This window comes from Scyliorhinus canicula, chromosome 13 (assembly GCF_902713615.1).
Source record: "Scyliorhinus canicula chromosome 13, sScyCan1.1, whole genome shotgun sequence".
NCBI classification, from domain to species: Eukaryota; Metazoa; Chordata; class Chondrichthyes; order Carcharhiniformes; family Scyliorhinidae; genus Scyliorhinus; species Scyliorhinus canicula.
Genome location: NC_052158.1, coordinates 143,882,297 through 143,905,697, shown reverse-complemented (window position 1 = coordinate 143,905,697; position 23,401 = coordinate 143,882,297). Strand labels below are relative to the sequence as shown.

Here is a 23,401-nt window from a genome sequence, read left to right as displayed (position 1 = left end):
CTGGAGGTGTGTGTGTGTGTGTGTGGAACCTGCCAGGTCCCTGAGGGAGACAGTATCCTGGCAGCCGTCGGGGTACGCCACGTAGGCATACTGGGGGTTAGCGTGGAGTAACTGCACCCCTTCAACCAACGGGTCCGCCTTGTGGTGTTGTACATGCTTATGGAGGAGTACCGGTCCTGGAGCTGCGAGCCAAGTCAGGAGCGACACCCCGGATGTGGACTTCCTGGGAAGGCAAAGAGACGATCATGGGGTGTGTCGTTAGTCGCAGTGCATAGGAGCGACTGAATGGAGTGCAGTGCAGCGGGGAGAACCTCCTGCCAGCGGGAGGCCGGGAGATTTCTGGACCGTAGGGCCAGCTGGAAGGCCCTCCAGACCATCCCGTTCTCCCTCTCCACCTGCCCGTTTCCCCGGGGGTTATAGCTGGTCATCCTGCTGGAGGCGATATCCCTGCTGAGCAGGAACTGATGCAGCTCATCGCTCATGAATGAGGATCCCCTGTCACTGTGGATGTAGGCAGGGAAGCCGAACAGAGCGAAGATTGTGTTGAGGGCTTTGATGACGGTGACAGATGTCACGTCGGGGCATGGGATGGCGAACGGGAATCTGGATTACTCATCGACCACACTGAGGAAGTACGTGTTATGGTCGGTGGAGGGGAGGGGCCCTTTGAAATTCATGCTGAGGTATTCAAAGGGGCGGGAGGCCTTCACCAGGCGTGTGCGGTCCGGCTGGTAGAAGTGCGGTTTGCACTCCGCACAGACCTGGCAGTCTCTGGTGATTGCCCTGACTTCCTTGACGGAGTAGGGCAGATTTCGGGCCTTTATGAAGTGGTACAACCGTGTGACTCCCGGGTGTCAAAGGTTGTCGTGCAGGGTCCAGAATCAGTCTACTTGTGCGCTGCCACATGTACCTTGGGATAGGGCATCTGGGGGCTCATTGAGCTTACCGGGGCGATACAAAATCTTGTAGTTGTAGGTGGAGAGCTCGATCCTCCACCTCAAGATTTTATCGTTCTTGATCTTGCCCCGTTGTGTGTTGTTAAACATAAAGGCTACCGGCCGTTGGTCAGTGAGGAGAGTGAATCTCCTGCCAGCCAAGTAATGCCTGCAAGGCCGCATAGTTTAAACGTTGGCTTGGGCCTCTTTTTGCCAGCTGCTGTAGGAGGCCACACATCTTAGAGTAATAAATTGATGCACGATCAATTGCAGAAAGGCGAGAGTTGATTACAACTGAGGCTTTTTAAAAAATAAATTTAGATTACCCAATTATCTTTTCCAATTAAGGGGCAATTTAGTGTGGCCAATCCACCTACTCTGCACATTTTTGGGTTGGGGGGGGCGAAACCCACGCAGACACGGGGAGAATGTGCAAACTCCACACGGACAGTGACCCAGAGCCGGTATCGAACCTGGGACCTCAGTGCCGTGAGGCAGCAATGCTAACCACTAGGCCACCATGCTGCCCTACAACTGAGGCTTTACTGCAGCAGCTGGCGAAATGGCTACTGTACAGGGAGCCCACATATTTATACTCCGCCTACTGGGCGGATCCAGCAGGCAGGGACTACCTCCGTACCTATAGTACAGGATCTATATCCTAATATCCTAATATCCATCTCCTAATATTTTTTAATTTTTTAAAAATTTTTACTTAACATCTCAAATTTTAATTTAATCACAAGCTCTTATGATCTTGTTTTGTAATAGGACTACTGCAAGTCACAACCAAACATTTCAAAATAGTTTTTAAAAACTTTTATTACACTTGGAATATTTCAGGAGAATTTCCTTCTTACCACTCAACTAAAAAGGAAAATAGAAGCAAAAATGAAATCTGAAAATTTGAAGGAACATTATCACCAAATTCAAACTATATTATACAGATCCTGTTATAGAAACAGAGGAATATTATTGACCCAGAACTATCAGTCCTGCAGACATGAAAACAAAAATGTCTAGAAGCAGCCAGTGTCACCATGAGGCTGTGCAGAATTACTGGTACATCCGCCAGGCTCCGCTCCCACCCATGCCCCCCATTCCTCCCATGTTACTCCCCATTCCCATGCCTCCAGAGTTGCTGTAGTATCCTCCAGCACCGTTGCTGCTTCCTGCGACCATAAGAGCCCATATTGCTCTGGCCCCCGTAACCAGCATAACTGGACATCCCATGGTTCCCCGAGCTCCCGTAACCACCCTGGGTCCCCATTACATGGCCTCCATAGTTACTGCCATAGCTGCCAGATCCTCCTCCCGCAGTGGAGTTCAAGAACAGCTCAATGTATCGCTGTTGCATATGAGCCTTATCCTTAGACATAGCAGCTACTGCATCCTCATGCGTTGCATTATAGTATAATAAACTGTGGGTAGGAAACTAATGCTATAAAACTGGAACTAATACAACCAACCACGTTGGTTTCTCCTCAAGGCTCCCCCCAGGCTACAGTGTAACGTGCTATTACTTGCCTGACACCTACTGGTCGGAGGCGAGACGTATTTACACAAATACTTGTTAATGCATATCTCTACACAAACCTTCAGAATTCTCAACCCCAGAGGATTGTGGATGTGTAATCATTGAATATATTTATGGCTGAGATAGACATTTTGTTTGTCTCGGGGAAACAAGGGATAAAGTGGGCAGAAAATGGAGTTAAATCCTTGATCAGCTGTGCTCATATTGAATGCTGGAGCAGGGTTGATGGGCTGTATGGTCTACCTGTCCTCCATGTTCTCTTGTCATTCCCATGCAGAAGTTAATTGATTGCAAGTTAGCAGACAACTCAATCAGTGGGAGCACAACCAAACCTGTCCTCCTTCAACAATAAAACACATTACTTTAATACTTATGGTGTAGAATAGAAATGAAGAATGGAATCCCTGGTTGACTTCCCTACCCTGCCAGAACCAGGTTCACTGAGGCCAATTCCTTTGGACAATTAATGTCCCAACTAAGACCAAAGAGCATGAGAAATAAAAGCATCAATAGGACATCCAGTCTGATTCCATTGGTATCCAAATATCTATCAAACTCAGGATTGAGTGTATTCAACGATGGAGCTTTCACAACCCTCTGAGGTAGGGAATTCCAAAGATTGACAACCCTGAGTGGAGAAATCTCTCCTCATCTCAGTCTTCAATGGTCGACCCTTTATCCAGAGGCAATGGCCATTAGTCCTGGAATCTCCAGCAAGGGGAAACAGACTCAGTAGAGATCAAGGGTTACTGAACCGTAGTAGTCTGAACGGTTTAGTATGACATCATGTGGCACACTTCCTGACTGGGCCATTGGATGAATCATTTGTCGAGCCTTCCGATGTGACATTTGCAAGCAAATTCCTTCTCCTTTTACACCCTGCGGCCTTGGAATACAGATAGGTTAAGTGAGGAACATTTCAGCCTAGACCACCACCTAAGCCCACTCCCCCACCCAATCCCTGTAACCCCACCTAACCTTTGGACACCAAGGGGCAATTTAGCATGGCCAATCCACCTAACCTGCACATCTTTGGACTGTGGGAGGAAACTGCAGCACCCGGAGGAAACCCACACCGACACGGGGAGAAGGTGCAAACTCCACACAGTCACCTGAGGACGGAATTGAACCCGGGTCTCGCGCTGTCCTATTTCTTCTGATCTTGTGGATCTGCCACATAAGTCATTCCCTGACCAAGCACCCGTTGCCAGGTGGTGTGTGAAGTCACCCTTGGTGTGTAGACATCTGGCTTATCCTCCTTCTCTATGGGGAAGAAGCAACTTTACTCTGCAGAACTTCCTGATAAGCAAGGGGAAATACATTGTGAAAGGGAGATGTGCACCCATATGCAGAGCCAAGCACTCCACCTTCCACTGGAGTCACTGCCACTTGAAGAAAATAAATCTTAAAGGTCAAATTCTGCCATGCAGAGGATGGTCTGTGAATGAGTAATGTGTTGAGACACTTACCAGTTCATTGTGATTCGGCACTAAATCGTAAGTGTAGGAATAAGGGAAGAGACACATCTGAGAGTATGAGTGCATGGTGAGGTACGCTTTGATGTTTTCTTTGTGGAGTCGGATGAAGTTTGCCACAGCCTGGACTTCTTTCTCAGATTCTATCCGAGGACCACAGTATGTCTCTGAACAAGGGTTCGATGAGGCACCTATAGCTGCAGGACACAATGTGACAGTTAGCAGGACATGTGATTTTCCCAATTTATCCCTACTCTTTAAATAGCCTGAAAGCAAGTAAAAAAAACATTGGAAATGCACCGCAGAATATTCAGCATCAAAAAGAGAAGAAAGTTCGCCGATATTTTAAGCAAGACTTTTCTGAAGTTTGGGTTGTAATGGAAACATGAGCCTTTCTTTTCACATAACCCTTGGCATTCCAGTTTATGGGAAGGACTATAGCTAGGGGAAGCAGCAGTGATGATTGTTATAGTTGATGCCAGCAGGATCTTCCGGTCTCGCTGGTGGTGACCCCCTGCGGTGGGTTCCCCAGCGGCACGACCAACAAACATGGCAAAATATCACTGGCATTGGCAGGACTGGGAGATCCCAACACCAGCTAATGGCAAGCCATCTACCCTGGCACAGAGGGGTGGGGGGGGGGGGGGGGGGGCAGTAGTTTTTTTTTTTACTGCCTTTTACTTTGATTTCTTCAGCGATGGTGGCTACAGTGCTGAAAAATACCCTATTTTCCCCCAGTCATCAGGGAATGCATTGAGGTAATGGAGGATACGAAGGTTTGTCCAGTGTCTTCACTGTCTCATTATTTTTAGTGCTTTGGTCACGGCATTAACTCTGTTCACAGGATGACAGTGAGATATTTTTACAGTCTTTGCTTGAACGTGACACTCCAATAAGGCTGAGAAGAGAAAGGAAAGTTTAAAAAGAGAAACATTGATTGGTACCGTGGCACAGTGGTTAGCACTGCTGCCTCACCGCTCCAGGGACCTGGGTTCAATTCCGGCCTTGGGTGACTGCCTGTGTGGAGTTTGCACTTCCTCCCGTGTCTGTGTGGGTTTCCTCCGGGTGCTCCGGTTTCCTCCCACAGTCCAAAGATGTGCAGGTTAGGTGGATCGGCCATGCTAAATTGCCCCTTGGTTTCCAAAAGGTTAGGTGGGGTTACTGGGTTACCGGTATAGGGTGGAGGCATGGGCTTTAGTAGAGTCCTCTTTCCAAGGGCTGGTGCAGACTCGATGGGCCGAATGGACTCCTTCTGTACTGTAAATTCTATGATTCAAAGTTGTTGGGGCCTATGTTTTGCACTTGTCAGGGCAAACACAAGAATGCCAAATTTCAAACGATCACAACAATTTAAACCACAGGAGAAAAGGATGCTGATTGGCAGAGGCTTTGCGATAGCTAAGAAAGCAATGGGGAATGATAGGCTCCCTAAGCGTCCTGATGAATGCTTCCTGAACCTTCAGCAATATGTCTCACATTTCAGCGATATTCATCGAAGCAAATACTCCAAAAAGTGGGGTGCATTCAAGCAGGGAATCTCCAATTTGAGTCTGCTGTAACTTTGGCACAGGTGTTGCAGAATCTCCAGGAAAATGCCTTCTTTAGCATTCAGTAAATATATCAGGTGCCTTATATTTATAGCCAAACACAAATTAACATGGTCTGACAAAGTGCTTTGGGATGGAAAATCCTTTTGGGTTTGGACAATATTGTGACAACTGTGTTTAATTCCCCTTCAGATATCCCATTCCATTAACATCAATAGAGCAAGAATCAAGATGGGTGTATAACAAAGGGTCAATATGCATCACCAGTTTAGCACTATTGCCCAAGGCAAATTTTACCCCCATGATTCCGATTTAAAAATTATTCCAAAAGGGGAGAGGAAGTATATCTGTTCCATGTATGTATACGTTTGAAAATAACTTCTCTCACCATCCTGCCATCAACCCCTGTGACAACAAAAAGAAAGTACTTACTGCACCAGCCGGCATCCCAGTTTCTATTTGGGTCAACTCCGCGGCAATTGCTGCCTGAAATCTTGGAGCGGGTTTTTCTCCACATGCGATTCTTCAGATAAACGGACAACAAATGAGGACATGTTACACACACGTACAACGGAGCCCCCACGTCCCACCATAATATCCATGGCGTAGAATTGGATATGCAATTGAAGTGGAAATAAAAAAACATGCAGGGCTATGGGGCAAAAGTGGGGGTGTGGGCTTAAATAAATTTGCACTTTCAAACAGCTTGCATGGACACGATATCCTCAATCTGTCCTGTACGATTCCATGTGGGTGGGGTTGTGGGGGTGGGGTGGGGGAGTGGGCCTGGGTGGGATGCTCTTTCGAGGGGGGGATTGGTGCAGATTCGATGGGCTGAACAGCCTTCTTCGGTATGAGGAATTCTACGATAATGGGCATCAATGGCGACCCCAAACTTTGCATCTTTGTTGTGAGAGCTGCGGTGAGTGCAGTGAAAATAACAAAAGCCAAATTTATTGTTTTGTGGTTTGATTCTGCCAGTCAGGGAAAGGTCTTCGCCCACCGATACTAACCAGCAAGGTTGTGAAAGTCCCGTTGTATCGGTGCAGAGGCAACTTTTTAATTTTAATCATGTTTGTCATATATTTGCTGTGAATGTGCACAGTAAGTGATGAAATTCATGAGAGGCAATGTATGTGTGTGTATATGTGCAAGTGTGTATGACCTCTGAGATGATGCTGGGAAGTCCCAGCTCTCCGAAAACATCTGAAAGTGCTAAATCCCAGGACACCCGTACAGGGGTAGGCGCATGGACCAAATGGTCTTTGCCCTTTTTCCTGACCTTTTGCTGTTGGGGAAATGAGCACGCCTCAGGGCAAAGGTCGACCTATCCTGAGATTGTCAACCAAACTTGCTGAAGAGTTTTTTGCTGTCAAATTTCGTTGCTTCCTCTCTCTACTCCTTCTTCCCCTGACTAGTAAGCCCAGGGAATCAAATCAAAACAAAACCAGTGATTTATTTTTCCATGACAAATGGACAGAATTGTCGAATGAATCCCCCAAAGTCTGGTATTAAACTCGGAAAATCCGGTAATTGTACCGAATGGGCACTGAATTATTCAGCCACCACAAAGCATTATAGTAAATTACAAATCAATTGAATGCCTAGAATCCCGTGCATTAAGAATAAAATCAATTTAATCGATCATCGCACAAGTGACTTTGAAAAGCTTGCTGTTACGTTCTGTGTTGTGGCCAGAGTAAAGATCAACACAGAACATCTAGTTCTTTGACCAGTAAGTTGATTTATTAACAAGATAAACATGTGGAAAGATATCTGATGAACTATGATACAAATGGTAACAAAATAAATTAATTCAGTGAATTCTCCTGGAGCTACTTTTAGTGCTTTATACGACTTATTACCAACCGGCAGATATCTCGAGTCACATGGTAAATCTCTATCGCCACCAGCTGGTTGGAGGTCGCATCGATAACTATATACCTTGATAGACAACTACATACAAAACTGTGCACATGCATATCACCACACTTCCCACGGCATCACCACTGTTACAGGGAACCCATTTGTGACTGGATGAAGGTGCTGCTCGGTATTGATACACTGATCTGCTAACATACACCATTACATCAGTACAGGTCAGTTATCCTTTATCCAAATGACCTGGGGCCAATTGGGTTTTGGTATTCAGATATTTCTGTTTTTTGGATCTACAGCTATATATGTTTGGCCTAGGCCTAGTTACATTACAATAGCCTAAGCCTGGGCTAGCTATAGTCTACACAAACTAAATTGTTTCTCCATTTGCCAACTCCTTCACACCCTACTTCTTACCTGTTAAGACTTATTACACCTGGAACATAATGTAACATTGCTTTATTAATATGCAAATTAACTGCATAGCCATTGAAAACAACAATCGGGTTTGGATGTGTTTGGTTTTTGGATGTAGGGATAAAGGATGTTCAAACTGTACATTGCAGTAGGCACAGTAAGTTCCCTAGATGGGGGCCAGATGCATACACTTCCTGACATTTAAAAAATCGGGGTGGTATTTTGTGGTCCCGTCGTGGCGAGGCATTAGCCGTAAAATACGACGAGCCATTGACTTCAGCGGGAGCGGAAAACCCTGCCGGCGAGAAGGGCCGCAAAATTCTGCAGACATATTAATACTTACATTAGACCAGGTGTAAGAGTAACCGTCAACGTTAAAGACTGGCACAACAAAGAAGTCCATGGTGTCCAGAACTTTGGTAATGGTGGGATCGGATCCATAGGTGGCAACAGCCTAGAGTGAAGAGGGATGTGCATTAAAAGCAACTCTTATACTAAATGAAGCTTCAATTCAGGAACATAGGGGGCTGGATTCTCCGCCCCGCTGCGCCACTTTTCTGCTCCCGACCCGCCAGCGGGATTCTCCGTTACGCCAGCCGTTCAATGGGATTTCCCATTGTGGGGCAGCCCCACGCCATCGGGAAACCCCCGGGCGCCGGCACAACGGAGAATCCCAATGGCGGAGAATCCCTCCCAGGATTCACAAACTTGGTTGTTTTTACATAGATACACCCTTTGACTTGTCTCCCAATAAATTGTGATTTCACTCCAGCAGCTAATTTCCCTGTTTTAAGCAACCCAATAATGTGGTCTGTGAAAATAAGTGCAATCGTGCCGTTTAAGCTTTTGAATAATGCAACATAATGTTAATAACCTGACTTAATAATATATGGATACTTTGAAATGATGTTCCTCTTTTTGCATTCAGATTACTACATGGTAGGATTGACAAGGCTATGTTCAGACCCATGTATGGTAATCAATACGTCTTTCAGCAGATCCATGCATACTGATTGACAGGGCTGTTTTTACATCAATGCATGGTAGGATAGATAAGGTTATTTTCAGATGGGCGCAGCCAAACTAGTGTAATCTGGAAAATCATTCGATTGGAAGGCTTCTAAATTCAGAATCAAAGGGCGATCCAGAATTCTTCAGCCTTTGCAAATATTACATAGAAAGATCCCAACAATGCAGCGGTGGAAAAGTTCACGATTATGTACAACTTGGCAATGGGGTAAAGTTATTTTGCGTTTTGAAATTTGCAACAATAGACGTGACTGGAATCAGATGGGAAACAGAATGCTCTTGAAATAACCCCCGAATAAATATGCCAAAGTACAGTGAAGCTAACACTGATCACCTGACATTCACCTTGATGCAGACCTGGTAGAGAGTATGCTTCACCGATGCCTGTGTCTATGTATTTACATTGTGCATTTTATGTTTGCCCTATTATGTATTTTCTTTTCATGTACGGAATGATTTGTCTGAGCTGCACGCAGAACAATACTTTTCACTGTACCTTGCTACACGTGGCAATAAACAAACCCAAATCCAAAACCAAATTTAGCCAACAATGTCAGCCCATGGCACTGGGACCTTTAATATAACTTGGCACAAAATGACATAATTGGAATTATCAAATTATAAAAGAGTCGTAATTCGTAATTCTTTTAAAATGATCGATAATAAAGTGTGTTTTGCACTTACCTCTTTCACAAACCACTGGCAGAATGCTGGGGAAATCCACTCTCGAGCATGTATTCCACAGTCCATGAAGATCGCAGGTTTAGTTTGACCTGTTTTCTTGCCAATCTTTAACAAAAGAGCAAAATAAATAACTAAAGTAACTAAAACAGTGTTGCAAATTAAGAGCCAGGTATGGAAAACAGCCAATCACACAACCCAGCTCACACTCCATTTAGGTCTATTTAAGCAGTAGATGCACTCAGATCACTTTAGTCTTTCTCTTTCTTAGTTTCAAATGCACATTTTGATTATCTTCCTCCGACAACATCATTAGTCGCTGTATTTTTGAAAAAATGTTTTGGGGCAGCACGGTAGCTTGGTGGTTAGCATAAATGCTTCACAGCTCCAGGGTCCCAGGTTCGATTCCCGGCTTAGTCACTGTATGTGTGGAGTCTGCACATCCTCCCCGTGTGTGCGTGGGTTTCCTCCGGGTGCTCCGGTTTCCTCCCACAGTCCACTGTGCGGGTTAGGTGGATTGGCCATGCTAAATTGCCCGTAGTGTCCTTAAAAGTAAGGTTAAGGGGGGTGGGGTTGTTGGGTTACGGGTATAGGGTGGATACGTGGGTTTGAGTAGGGTGATCATTGCTCGGCACAACATCGAGGGCCAAAGGGCCTGTTCTGTGCTGTACTGTTCTATGTTCTATGTTCTATGTTTCAAAGTCACATTTCCTCGGGATGATACTCCATAAGTTAGCCACTGTAAATCCTCAAATTGCATTGAGCTCAAGATGCTCTTTGATGAGATCAGTTATGCTGGTCCTCATTTCCTACTCAACACACAACGAGTGGGCTGATATTCTTCATTTAAAAAAAAAACAATTTTAAATATGCCTTTTCCCACCCATGATTCCAGGTTAAGTTCCCTGAACCTCTTAACGTAAATTTTCTTCAATTAAAATGCCCATAGCAATAACTCAAGCTACCTTAATGACATGGATCGGTCGCCCTTCATAGCTTGTTCCAATCTTCTGAAGAGACATTAGGTTTGAGTGTCTGGCCACGGTGTTAGTCATCCAAGTATTGATCTGTTTCGGTTAAAAAAAAATAACATCTCAAAATGTGAAGACAAGTGATTATTTGGTATGACCTAGCAAGCTCCCAGGTCCAAGAAGACAATAATCTTCTCAAAGGAAATTAGGAATGGACAATAATTGCTGGATTTTCCAGGGATGTCTGTATCCCAACAAAGGGATTACAATAAACGCTTCTGAGTTGGTTCGATGGTAGCACTCTCGCCTTGCTGTTGGAGAATATGGGCGGGATCCACCGTCCGAACATGCCAGCAGAATTTTCCATTCCCACTGCAGTGTATCGAGTTTTGGCTGAGTTCCAAATTCCCCGTTCTCGCTAGGAGAGGTAACGGGACTCCCTGGGGTTGGGGATTCCCGGTTTATGTCTTTCAGGTGAGACGTCGCATTGCATTTTCTCACCCTCACTATGATCTATGCTACGAGGATGCTGACAGCTTTATATTACACTGGAGGATAATACGTATGAATGGTGAGTGTCGGCAGGCGAACCTTCGGCCCCTCAGTTGGGAGACTAGGCTCAGGAGCCGGAGGCCCAGATAAGTTCAAGGGCAACTGTGGCAGGGAGCACAGGGATGGCGTGTGGGGGCATGAAGGGAGGCGATCGGAATCCACTGGGCAGAGCCCAGTACTCCTCTTTTAAAAATTTAACCTGGGCTTCTGTGGGGAGCCAAGGAGGTGAATGGCCATCTTATTTCACAAAGTGCACAGGCGGCTGGACTTGCCACTTTAGTTTTCGGAAGATGGTGGGGGTCCCTCGGCTTTGAGGGGGGGGGGGGGATCCCAGTCCAGGGTTGGGGGACCCTCTGCAGAGGTAGGCCACCATGGGAGGGTGGGGGGGAAGGCATTGTGGTGGGCAACAGTGTGTGGCACCACCATGCCAACCCCTGGATGGTGTGAATCCTTTACGGGGGCAACCCTTACCATCTGCCCCACTGACCACCCATAACCCCTATCGACTGCTGAAGACTCTGGCTGTGTGGCTGAAGGCTGCAAGTAGTGGTTAAGTGAGCACTTTACAGAACCCAAGTGGATTCCAATGGGTGGGCGGGCCATGTAGCATGTGGGAGTCATTGCCTAGCATCCCAATCAGACTGTGATGCCTGAACACTGCGGGAGGCAACACCACACACGCAGCAGCCAACACCGGTGCACCCTGTGGATGTGAGGGAGCATGTCCACTGCCAGAGGGTGGGTGAGTGTCACGGGGAGGGTCCAGTGCTCGGTCAGGTTGATATTGTGAGCGGGTGTCCGGGGTACAGGGTCTGGGATCCGGTGAGGGGAGCCTACTGTGGTCGGGATTGCGTGGGTGGCAGCAGCAGTAGCATCAGCAGATGCTCGAGGCGGCGGCCCATGTGCCGGACCCTGCCCCACACCCTGAGGACCCTGCCGGCCATCAGGCCAGGGAGGAACCCAGAGGCGGAGTCCCACGATGGCCCAGTATGTACAGGCGTGGCTGGTCGTTAGAGGAGATGACGGACAGCGCGTGCTACACGAGGTGCTGCCTCAACAAGGAGACAGTGCAGCACATGTGCCAGGTCCTCGCGAACATGTCCACAGTCAGAGAAGGAGGACACTCGCTCTCGGTGGCCGTCAAGGTCACCGCAACCCTGACTTTTTATGCCTCAGGATCCGTCTAGGGCTCGAGCGAGGACCTGTGTGGATCTCGCAGGCTACAGCCCACAGGACCATCTGACATGTCATAGATGCCCTGTTTGTCCGGGCGTAAAACTACATCAACTTTGACACAGACAAGCCCAACATAATGCCTGAGCAGGAGGTTTCTCTGCCATCGCCAGGATGCCAAAGGACCAGGGGGTAATAGATGGCACGCATGTTGTCCTGTGCTCACCGGGCCATCTGAGAGTGCCCTACATTAACAGAAAGAGATTCCACTCCCTGAAAATACAGTTTGTGCGCGACCACCACATGAAGATCATGCACATGTGTGCATGGCTTCCCGGGGAGTGTGTATGACTGCTACATCCTGGGGCAGTCGGTAATCCCCAGCCTTTTCGGGGTCCACCCCAGGATGGGCGGCTGGCTCTTAGGAGATAAGGTGTACCCGCTGAGGCCCTGGATAATGATGCCAGCACAAAGGCCGGAGACCAAGGTGGAGACACGGTGCAACGAGGTACATGTGGCCACCCTTGCTCTGATTCAGCGGTGCATCGAACTGCTCAAGATGCGGTTCTGATTCCTCGACCGCTCTGGTGGTTCACTCCAGTACACCCCCGGGGAGGGTCGCCCGCATTGTGGTGGTCAGTTAGGCCCTCCACAATCTCGCACAGCAGCGGGGCGACAAGGTGGAGGTTGATGATGACAAACGTGTGGCCACCTCCAAGGAGGAGGACGATGAGGAGAGGTATGAGGATGATGAGGCGGCGCCGGACCAGCAGGGTGTGGTGATATGCATCACTGTAAATACACAAGGGGTTAATGTAGATACACTAGGACTAAGTCAACACTAGAGGGAGCACCAGAGACATCAAGACATGCAGGCATACAGCTAATGAACACATAGAATTGGACACGACCAATGGGCAGTCAAGACACCCAGAGTTGGCTCTACCACAAAGGGGCAACCCATATAAAAGGACAGGGCACACATGCTCTTTCTCTTTCCATAGGCAACACTCAGAGAGACGGGGCAGATCAGGGAAGCATCACACCCACCGCATGGATTAGAGCAGACTGGTTAGTTAGACTGAGTTACTATAGCAAGATCAGCAGGCGAGTCAGACTCAAGTAGGAGAATTGTTAGCTGTTCAATAAATGTGTTAAACCTATCCCCAAGTCTGAACCTTCCTTTGTCAGAGCATACATCAAGGAAGCAGCTTATGCTACATGAAGAAGCATAATACAACACATTTCACTAATTGCCCTTGAGGGGCAGTTAAGAGTCAACTATGTTGCTGTGGGTCTGGAGTCACATATAGGCCAGACCAAGTCAGGGGAGCATATTTGCTTCCCTAAAAGGACATTAGTGAACCAGATGGGCGTTTGCGATAATCCACAATGGTTTCATGGTCATGGTTAGAATTTTTTAATTCCAGATTTTTATTGAATTCAAATTGCACCATCTGCAGTGGCAGGATTTGAATCTGGGTCCCTAGTTTACCAGTCCAGTGACAATACTACAATGCCACCCCCTACTGGTACCGTGTGAAGGAGGAGTTAAGGACTCTACTATTTTAATCCTTCCTCCACATATTCCATTTTCATTGAATGCGAATGCTTAAAATTGGGCTTTAACAATTATCAGCTTTCCAATATTAAAAAGTCCTTCCAATATGTCCGAACGTATATCACACATGCAATGTTTGGCAGCGCTCTGATCATTGTAATGTGGGAAAATGGAAAGGCATTTTTCACACAGCCAGTTTGATGGTGTAATATCCTGCTTCACTGTAACCTCCAAAAAAATTAGTTCCGTCCTTCCCTAATACTGCATCCAATTGTCCTGCTATCACATAAGCTGCTGTAGCAACCCTGTAAGAAATCTTGCAACACCAGGTTAAAGTCCAACAGGTTTGTTTCAAATCACTAGCCTTCAGACTCACCTGAGGAAGGAGCAGTGCGCCTAAAACTAGTGATTTGAAACAAATCTGTTGGACTTTAACCTGATGTTGTAAGACTTCTTACTGTGCTCACCCCAATCCAACGCCGGCATCTCCACATCGTAGCAACCCTGCTTCCCTCTATCCTAAATCCGACTGTCGATCTCAGCAACGGTTACACATAACCTAACCAAACAAGGACAAAAGCAGAGGAACAGATATCTCTTTAGAAGATAAGATTAAGGCATACCGTATCCATGTCATTGTAGTTTACGTAGCTGTGCAAAGTGGATGAACGCTCCTTATTGTCAAGCTGTTGTTCAATCATTGCTTGAAGGTCTTCGATTAAAACTCTGGATAGATGGAAGTAAAGAGAGGAAAAAAAGCATTACACTCGGGACCGGCATCACTAGAAGCAGTTGCATTACTACCTTGTGAGCTGAAACTTTGGAGGCTTGATGAAGCGTACTCATATTCTAATCCACTCTTCTCCAGCAGATCTATTGTCTTCTTTATGTCTTGAGCTCCCACCCGGAAATCCACATCACTGTTTACAGCCACTTGATCAATGGAGTCGGGTCGCCACAGGTCAACCTGCATGGAATGGGAGGGAGCGGGAAAGGAGTACTTTAACCATGTCATTCAAATACAGCATCGGGAGATGTTTACAGTTCGTGGATGGATGTCGAACCTTTGCAATGGCGGCCAGGCGTTTCACAAACCACACTGCCCGATCACTCGTTGGCTTCAGGCGAAATACTTTCTCCCTTTGCGAGAAAAAAAAAGCAGAGTACAAACAATGAGCAGGAACCCAGTGAGTCAGGCCCTTTACTTGCGGAAGCCTTTAACACTATAGGACACACAGGAGAGCTCTCTTACCCATCGAATCGCTGTGAGGCAGGGCCAGCCAGGACAGCCGACACCAGCCCGAGGAGACAAAGTAGCTTCATTCTTCTGACCATAAAAACTGACTCAATGCTGCCTTTTATTTGCTGGAGTTGCCCTGTCACTGGCAGCAGAGGCTTGTCCAGTTGTTTGTTATTTGGCTGATATGGCGCGATTTATGACTTTAGTGACCTTGAGGGTTCTTTCTTTGTCGGAATTAATATCCCTAATTATTGTAATGGAACAAGAATTGGCAACTCTGGAAGTGCAATTTTTATCAGCCACTGTCTGGGTGGCGATTCTACACACAGCCAGATAGACACCCACCCACATATACACACACACACACACAGACAACACGGTGAGAATCAGATGCATTTTGTGGACTGTCTAGTGCATTTAGAATGGGCCTTGTCACAAGATTGCTCCACATGTGTGGTGAATTCTAAACACTAATAATCCACACTGTATTGTACAACGTGTGTTGAGCCTGTACCTTGTACTAGATCATGTGTAGTTGCGCGGTTCTACCCATAGGGGGAGATGAGGAGCTTGTACTGGGCTCCACCCTTGGCTCCGCCCATGGCTCTGCCCATTACTCCTCCCCCTAACCGGAAGTATAAAGGTTGCTGTTGTGAGCCTGCCTGCCAGTTCATCTAGAGTTCATCTTGTCACAGGCAGGCTCTGTTGTAAGACGATTAAAACCACTGTTCGCTTCTAACCACGTGTCGCGTGAATTGATGGCCTCATCAACATGCGAGTTCAGTCAAGGATTCAAGGTTGAGAAACTGGGATCCAAATGTTCAGACTGCATGGAGGGGGCAGTGGTGTAGTGGTATTGTCGGTGCGCTAATAATCCAGGGGCCCAGACTCATGCTGTGGGGATCTGGGTTTGAGTCCCACCCTGGCAGGTGGTAAAATTTGAATTCAATAGAAATAATAGGTCATGAAACCATTGTCGATGGTTGTAAAAATGGATCTACTTCGTTAATGCCCATTGGGGAAGGAAATCTGTTGTCCTTACTGGGATGGCTTACATGTGACTCCAGATCCACAGCAATATGATGGTTGACTCTGAAAGGCAATAAATACTGAAACAACAGCAGTGCAAATCTTTTTCAAGTTAACTAATTCTTATTCTTCTTTTACAAACAGGGCTTGTACTTTTAAAAATTAATTCATGAGATGTGCGCATCACGGGGTAGGGCAGCATTTACTGCCCATCCATAATTACCCTCGTGAAGGTGGTGGAGAGCTGCCTTCTGGAACTGCTGCAGTCCATGTAGTGTAGAGTAGGTACACCCACAGTGCTGTTATGGAGGGAGCTCCAGTGTTTTGACCCAGCGACAGTGAAGGAACAGCGATATATTTCCAAGTCAGGATGGTGAGTGACTTGGAGAGGAACTTCCAGGTGGTGGTGTTCCCATGTATCTGTTGCCCTTGTCCTTCCAGATGGATCAAGAATGAAGAGGCACAGGTTTAAATTGATTTGCAAAAGAAGGAAATGTGATGTGATAATAATGTTTTCACACAGCCAGTGGCTTGGATTTGGAATGCACTGCCTGGAAGTGTGGTGGAGGCAGGTTCAATCGAGGCATTCAGGAGGGTATTAGGTGATTATTTGAATAGAAACAATGTGCTGGGGTCCAGGGAAAAGGCAGGGGAATGGCGCTAAGTCATGATGCTCATTATGAGAGCCAGTGCAGATATGATGGATCGAATGGCCTCCTGTTGCACAATTCTGTGATTCTGTGATTCTACGGTAATGGTCGTGGGTCTGGAAGGTGCTATCCAAGGATCGTTGGTGAGTTTCCATACTGCATCTTGTAGGTGATACACATTGCCACCAAGGTATGTTGATGATGGAGGACAAAAATGTTTGTGGAAGGGATGCCAATCAAACGGGAGCTTTGTCCTGAATGGTTTCAAACTTTTCGAGTGTTGTTGGACTGCACACATCCAGAGAGGGTATTCCAACACACTCCTGATTTGTACCTTCTAGATGGTGAACAGGCTTTGGAGAGTCAGCAGGTGAGTCACTTGGGTAGTCCATTTTAGTTTCTGGTCAATAGTAACCGGCAGGATATTGCTGGTGGTGGTGTGGGTGGTGATGGTGGTGGTGGTGGGGGGGGGGGGGGATTTAATGATTGCAATGGGCAATGAGGTGAGACACCGGGTGTGATCGAACGGCCACACGCCGCCCGAAAAGCAGCCGCAGCGTGGCCGTTAGAAGGCCACCTCCTTCTAGGAGACTTCCTGCTCCCAGGATCTACCCAGATCGCAAAGCGATCTTGCAAGACATTGTGATGTGAATCCCGCCCACAGTTTTTAGGTTCACTTTTCGGCGAATCTGCATCGTAAAGTGAGAGAGCTAGTCTCACTTTAATGTGGAGATTCCCAAGTTACCTGAAGTTTGTAATCAATCTCCTTCACCTCAGACACCTTGGGAGAGCACCATTCAATGCCTGTTTCCAGAAACGGAGACCAGATAGAATGGCCGTTGTGGGGGTCTCCCAGGGGAACTGAGGCCCCCAGTTGTATGCCCTGTGGTATGCTGCCACTGCTGGTGCCACCCAGGGACCCTGGTACTAGCAGACTGGCAGTGCTGCCTGGATGCCAACCTGGCATTGCGAAGGTGCCCAGGTAGCACTACCAGCTGGCAGGGGCACTGCCAGGTTGGCACTGCCAGGATACCAGGTAGTCATTTTTAGTATGGGGCTGGGTGTATCCTGTGGGGGGGGGGGGGGGGGGGGGGGGCAGGGCGGGGGGAGTTGTGGGGAGGCTCCCATTGTGCTTTGAGGCTTGGGGTGGGTCGGGGGTCGCATCAGGGGCCTCAGAGATCGGGACTCTGTTTAAAAATGGTGTCCCGATCTCCTGCTATATTGAGGAGTTCCAGCGAGAGGAGCTCCTCGGTGTAGTAACGGGGCTATATGCAGCCTCAGTCGCGCAGTTCCTGTTGAGGACCCTTATTTAATGCAAGTGCTGCTTTATAGCCGTGTGTTTCTCAGCACGGCGAGCGCTAGGAAACAGGCTGCTAAACGGGCTCACTAAGGGACATTGTTCCCATTTAGTTAAATCGTGCCCCACATCTCATATATTGTGTGCAGTTTTGGTCTCCTTCTGTAAGGAAGGATGTAAGTTGATTGGTGGCATTTCAGGGGAGGCTGACTAGATTAATACCGGGAATGAGTGGGTTGTCTTCTGAAGAAAGGCTGGACAGTCTAGGCATGTTTTCTCTGGAGTTTAGAAGGCTGAGAGTTGACTTGTTTGAAGTATACATGATCCTGAATGGTCTGGACACGGTGGACATGGAAAGGGTGTTTTCTTTTGTGGGTGATTCCCGAACAAGGGGGCACTTTTTAAAAATCAGGGGTCGCCCTTTTAGGACAGAGATGAGCAGAATTACTTTTCTCTCAGAGGATTGTGTGGCTTTGGAAAACTCTGCCTCAGAAGGCAGTGGAGGAGGTGGTGGGTGGGTGATTGAATATTTTTAAGGGGGAGCCAGATGGATTCTTGTTAGGCAAGAGAGACAAAGGGGTAGATGGGAACGTGGAATTGGAAACACAAACAGATCTGGCATGATCTTATTGAACGTGGGAGTACGCTCGAGGGGCCGAATGGACTATTTCTGCTCACATTTCGTATGTTCATAGGAATGTCAAGGGGTGATGGTGAGATTGTCTCGTTTTGAAGATGGTCATTGCCTGGAACCTGTGTGGTGCAATGTTAGGTCAGGTAAAGTCGCCATAGTCCCAGATGACCATAGGCTGCTTTCCCCTTTGAGGGGAAGGGGGGGGGGGGGAGAGAGAGAGAGCTGACTGGTGATGATTTAACCTGAGGATCACCCAAACCTCAGGCGCGAGAATTACTTATCACTTTTCAGACCAAGCCTGGATATTGTCCAGATCTTTCTATATTTGGGCATGAATTGCTTCAGTGTCTGAGAAGTTGCAAATGTTGTTGAACATGCTGCAAGCATCAGCTAATATCCTGACTTTTGAGTTTATGAAGGCGGGAAGGCCGTGGGTGAAACAGCTGAAGGTGGTTGAGCCGAGGACTTGTCAGGGGTCTCTGCTGAAGTGAGAAAGTTCTATCATCTCCTGTAGAGTCTCAAAACGTCTTCTATGTTAGTCAACCAATTGTAGCATCCCCACCAGATAAAACTAGCACGTGGAAGAGATCGGGCCAGATGAGGTCCAAAGAGGTAAAGTTTTAATCTGTTTTTTTGTATTCACATGGCTCCCACTGGGAAAGCTAAGACTTCCCGTGACCTGGGCTCCCTGACTTCATGATTGGGAATCCCTCCAGCCAGCCTGTCCTCGTGATTGATAGATTCTGTTTCTTCATGCCCTGCAAACAGCTTCCTGCCGTCCAACATTCTGTACCTCCCATTGGACAGTTCCCGGCAAAGACCCTTAATGATGTCCACAGGTGTTGTTCAGTCGCCCAGCTGGTTCCCCAAATTCATGACGATCCATTGAGATCTACCAGGCTGAGAATGTGGGAAGGCCCCAGTATTGGGATCCCTGTCTGAGCTTTGTCCGTACCCTTGCCAAAAAACTGATGAGTTGACCGTTTATTTCTTTGCAGTTTGTGGGAGTTTGCTTTGTGCGTTTTGGCTGCTCCATTTCCTACATCACTACAGTGACTGCATTGAAGTACTTAATTGGCTGCGAAGCACTTTGGGATGCCCTGAAGACATGAAACGCGGTCGTAAATGCAATACATCAGATCAGTTGAAAGAATAGTGCAGCAAAATATTATTTAAACGGAGAGAGAAAATAGAATACTGTGGTACAGAGATCTGGGTGTCCTTGTACACGAGTCACAAAAAGTTAGCATTCAGGTACAGGAAATAGGAAGGCAAGTGGGAAGTTGGATTTATTGCACGGGGAATGAAGTATAAAAGGAGGGGAGTGTTGGTACAGGGCATTGGTACAGTTTTGGTCTCTTTACTTCAGAAGCGATATATTTGCAATGGAGGCAGGTCTTAGAAGGTTGACTTTGTTGATTCCTGGGATGAAGGGTTTCATGGGATCATAGAATCCCTCCAGTGCAGAAGGAGGCCATTCAGCCAAGCAAATCTGCACTGACCCTCCAAAAGAGTATTCCACATAGGCCAATGCCCCAACCCTATACCCGTAACACCAATTCACGTTTTGGACACTGAGGGGCAATTTAGCATGGCCAATCCACCTAACCTGCACAATGTTGGACTGTGGGAAGAAACCGGAGCACCCGGAGGAAACTCACACAGACACAGGGGGAAGTGCAAACTCCACATAGTCACCCGAGGCTGGAGCTGAACCTAGCTCTCTGGTGTGGTGAGGGAGCAGTGCTAACCACTGTGCCACTGTGTCCTTTGAGAAAACGTGAGCAGCTTGGGCTTATACGCATGAAGCTTAGAAAGTTGAGAGGTGATCTTATTGAAATGTAAAAGATTCTCAGGAGGCTTGACATGGCAGATGTTGAGAGCTTGTTTCCCCTTGCGGGGGAATCTGGAACTCGGGGCAGAGTTTCAGAATAAGGGCTGGGCTAATTAAGGCAGAGATGAGGAGGAATTTCTTCTCTTGCGGGTTGTGAATCTTTGGAGTTCTCTACCCCTGTGCACTATGGAGGCTGGGATAGACTGATTCTTGAACTATACGGGACTCAAGAGATATTGGGAACGGGTAGTCAAGACCATGATCAAATCAGCCATGATCTCATTGAATGGTGAAGCAGACTCAATGGGCTAAATGGCCTATTGTTGCTCCCATTCTGATGTTGTTCAATTCATTTAAAAAAAAACATTTTTGTTACATTTAGTACATGACTTAAGTAATGGAGGCGGTTCACAACTGTGCATAATGAACTACATAATATTGAAGATGTCATTCCAGATAATTAACGATAATAGAGATAACACTTTATTTAAAAGCTATGTGTTGATAAAAATGCAAAGCAAATAGGACAGATACAATAAATTATCATGCACAGCAAGATTTTACACAAGTCAAAAGGTTCTACATTTGAATTTCTAATAGATGATAAACTGCACTGTGCTGAATAAAGTTCTACTCGATTTCCTGAAAGTCGCAGCAATGCAACACAATGAGAAAGTTATTGACGCAATGACATGCACATTCGGCCGCCTTCCTCTCGTTCAGGCTGAATGCAGACATCCCCTGGTCTCACAAAAGAGGTGTCCAGACTCGAATCGTTAGCTTCCTTCTCTCTCCACGGATGCTGACAGACCTGCTGAGACTGCCCAGCATTTCCTGTTTTTGTCCCCTGGTCTCAGTCAGGAGCTTTGGCTCAGATGGGATGTGGGTTGGAGAATTGGCCAGTCCAGCCGACCTCCTCACACAATGGATCAAAGAGGGCAATTCGAATGATGGAACAGGCTAATGAATTAGCTTATTGTTTAACTGGCTTCTGGGCAGAGAGAGATTAAAGCCTAGCTCATTTGCGTTTTAACCACATTTCATCTTCTGACTACTGATAGAAGAAACGCGGTTGAGGAATTTTTCATTGTGTGGTTGAGGACACCGTGGCTTGTGTTTGTTTGGCGTGTATGTGTCTCCTTGGAGTATGTCACCTAAAAGCGTGGTTCAGAAACTGACGGTTAATTTTGCAAACGTTTTCAAGCTGTTTTGCATATTCTACGATTGCCGTACGAATGTACGAATTAGGAGCAGGAGTAGGCCACTCGGCCCCTCGAGCCTGCTCCACCATTCAATAAGATCGTGGCTGATCTGATTGTAACCTAAATCCCGCCTACCTCTGATAACCGTTCACCTCCCTGTTAATCAACAATCTATCTAGCTTAGACATGGTGGCACAGTGGATAGCACTGCTGCCTCACAACGGCAGGGTCCCGGGTTCAATTCTGACATTGGGTGATTGTCTGTGGGGGGGGGTTTTGCATTTTCTCCCCGTTTCCTCCCACAGTCCAAAGATGTGCAGGTTAGGTGGATTGACCATGCCCCTTAGTGTCCAAAAGATTGGCTAAATTGCCCAAAGGTTAGGTGGGTTATGGGGTTCCTGGAATAGGGCGTGGGACTGGGCCTGGGTGGGGTGCTGTTTTGGTCAGTGTAGATTCAATGGGCCGAGTGGCCTCCTCCTGCACTGTAGGGATTCTGTGATTTTGTGACTCTGTTGCCACCGCCTTTTGAGGAAGAGCATCCCAGAGACTCACGACCCTCTGTTCTCTACCCAAAGGCCTTGCCTCAATGTCTACTGATGCTTCACCCTGAGTTATTTACATCAGCTGTCTTCCATGCTGGGGGACAGGGTAAGGAAGCAGGTACTCAATCTGTCTCAGCTGGAATGGGAATCAAACCTGTGCTGTTGGCGTCAGTCTGAATAGTTAGTCAACTGAGCTAACCGGCCCTTATTGTATGGATGCCAAATATATTAAATTCTTAATCAAAGATAAGTAATCTAAGATTTGGGAAACAGTTGAACAGCACGGTGTGGGGGTGGGAAGCGGGGAGCAGGGCAATTGCTGGATTAGCACACGGCAGGCCAGTTTCTGATTTGGAGGTCTTCTACGCAGAGGAATCAGTGCCACATGAATAATGGTGATTCACTTACTGCTTTATCATGCCAACCTTTTTGGGGCCTCCTGCTGGAAGTGTGCTACTGCCCTGAGTCAATTGGTAGACCCGTGTAAAATACACATCAGGGCATCAAATAAATCTAACTGCAATGTTTGGGTACCGCTGAGGGTGCTGCCACAGAAACAGTGAGGAACACAGGGTTTAGGAGCTGGAGAAGGCCATTCAGCCCCTCGAGTCCGCTCCACCATTCAATAATATCATTGCTGATCTGATTGTGTCTCTGACCTCCACTTTGTTGTCTGCTCCTTATAACCCTTGACTCCCAAAATCTGTCGAGCTCGGCCTTCAATAATTTCAATGGCCAATCCTCCACTGCTGTCTGGAGTGGAAAATCCCACATACCCTTTGAGAGAAAAATAACCTTCTCATCTCCATCTTAAATGGTAGACCTCTTCTTCTTAAATTGTGTCCCCTGGTTCTAGACTCCTTTCCAAGTGGAAACAACCTTCCAGCATCTGCCCTCTAAAATTCCCTCAGGATCTTCACCATTGTTAGCCATGCCTTCAGCTATTTAGATCTAGATTCTTGTACACCCTCCCTCACCCTCTTAACCCTTCTACTACTGCCACATCCCTGAACATGCTTCTTAGAACCCATCTCTTTCACCAAGCCTTTGGTCACCAGTACGAATATCTCTGCTGTATTTTATGCCTCAGGTATATGCAGAAATTATATGGCCCAGGTCATATGTCTGACCAGTGGTTTTAGTCAATACTTTAAAATGTCTGCTCTCACATTTCTGGCTGCTTGATTACAGCTTAATTGCTCTTTCTCCGTTGCCAA

The 23,401-nt window shown here is 47.0% G+C and overlaps 1 protein-coding gene across 2 annotated transcripts in view; it reads right to left on the bottom strand.

The window, feature by feature from the left end:
* The window catches only part of LOC119976260 (carboxypeptidase B-like), a 61,416-nt gene that overhangs the window by 3,088 nt on the left and 34,927 nt on the right, over positions 1–23,401 (bottom strand). The window contains exons 1-9 of one of the 2 annotated variants that reach the window (XM_038816626.1): positions 15,009–15,094; positions 14,821–14,896; positions 14,599–14,723; positions 14,380–14,482; positions 10,465–10,566; positions 9,503–9,607; positions 8,133–8,243; positions 5,927–6,017; positions 3,942–4,144 (exon numbers count right to left, since the gene is read on the bottom strand). In XM_038816626.1, the coding sequence (XP_038672554.1) occupies positions 3,942–4,144; positions 5,927–6,017; positions 8,133–8,243; positions 9,503–9,607; positions 10,465–10,566; positions 14,380–14,482; positions 14,599–14,723; positions 14,821–14,896; positions 15,009–15,091 (999 nt within the window). In that variant the 5' untranslated portion in view covers positions 15,092–15,094. Of the gene's footprint in view, positions 1–3,941; positions 4,145–5,926; positions 6,018–8,132; positions 8,244–9,502; positions 9,608–10,464; positions 10,567–14,379; positions 14,483–14,598; positions 14,724–14,820; positions 14,897–15,008; positions 15,095–23,401 lie in introns of those variants that run through there. The other variant, XM_038816625.1, reaches the window with a different exon arrangement.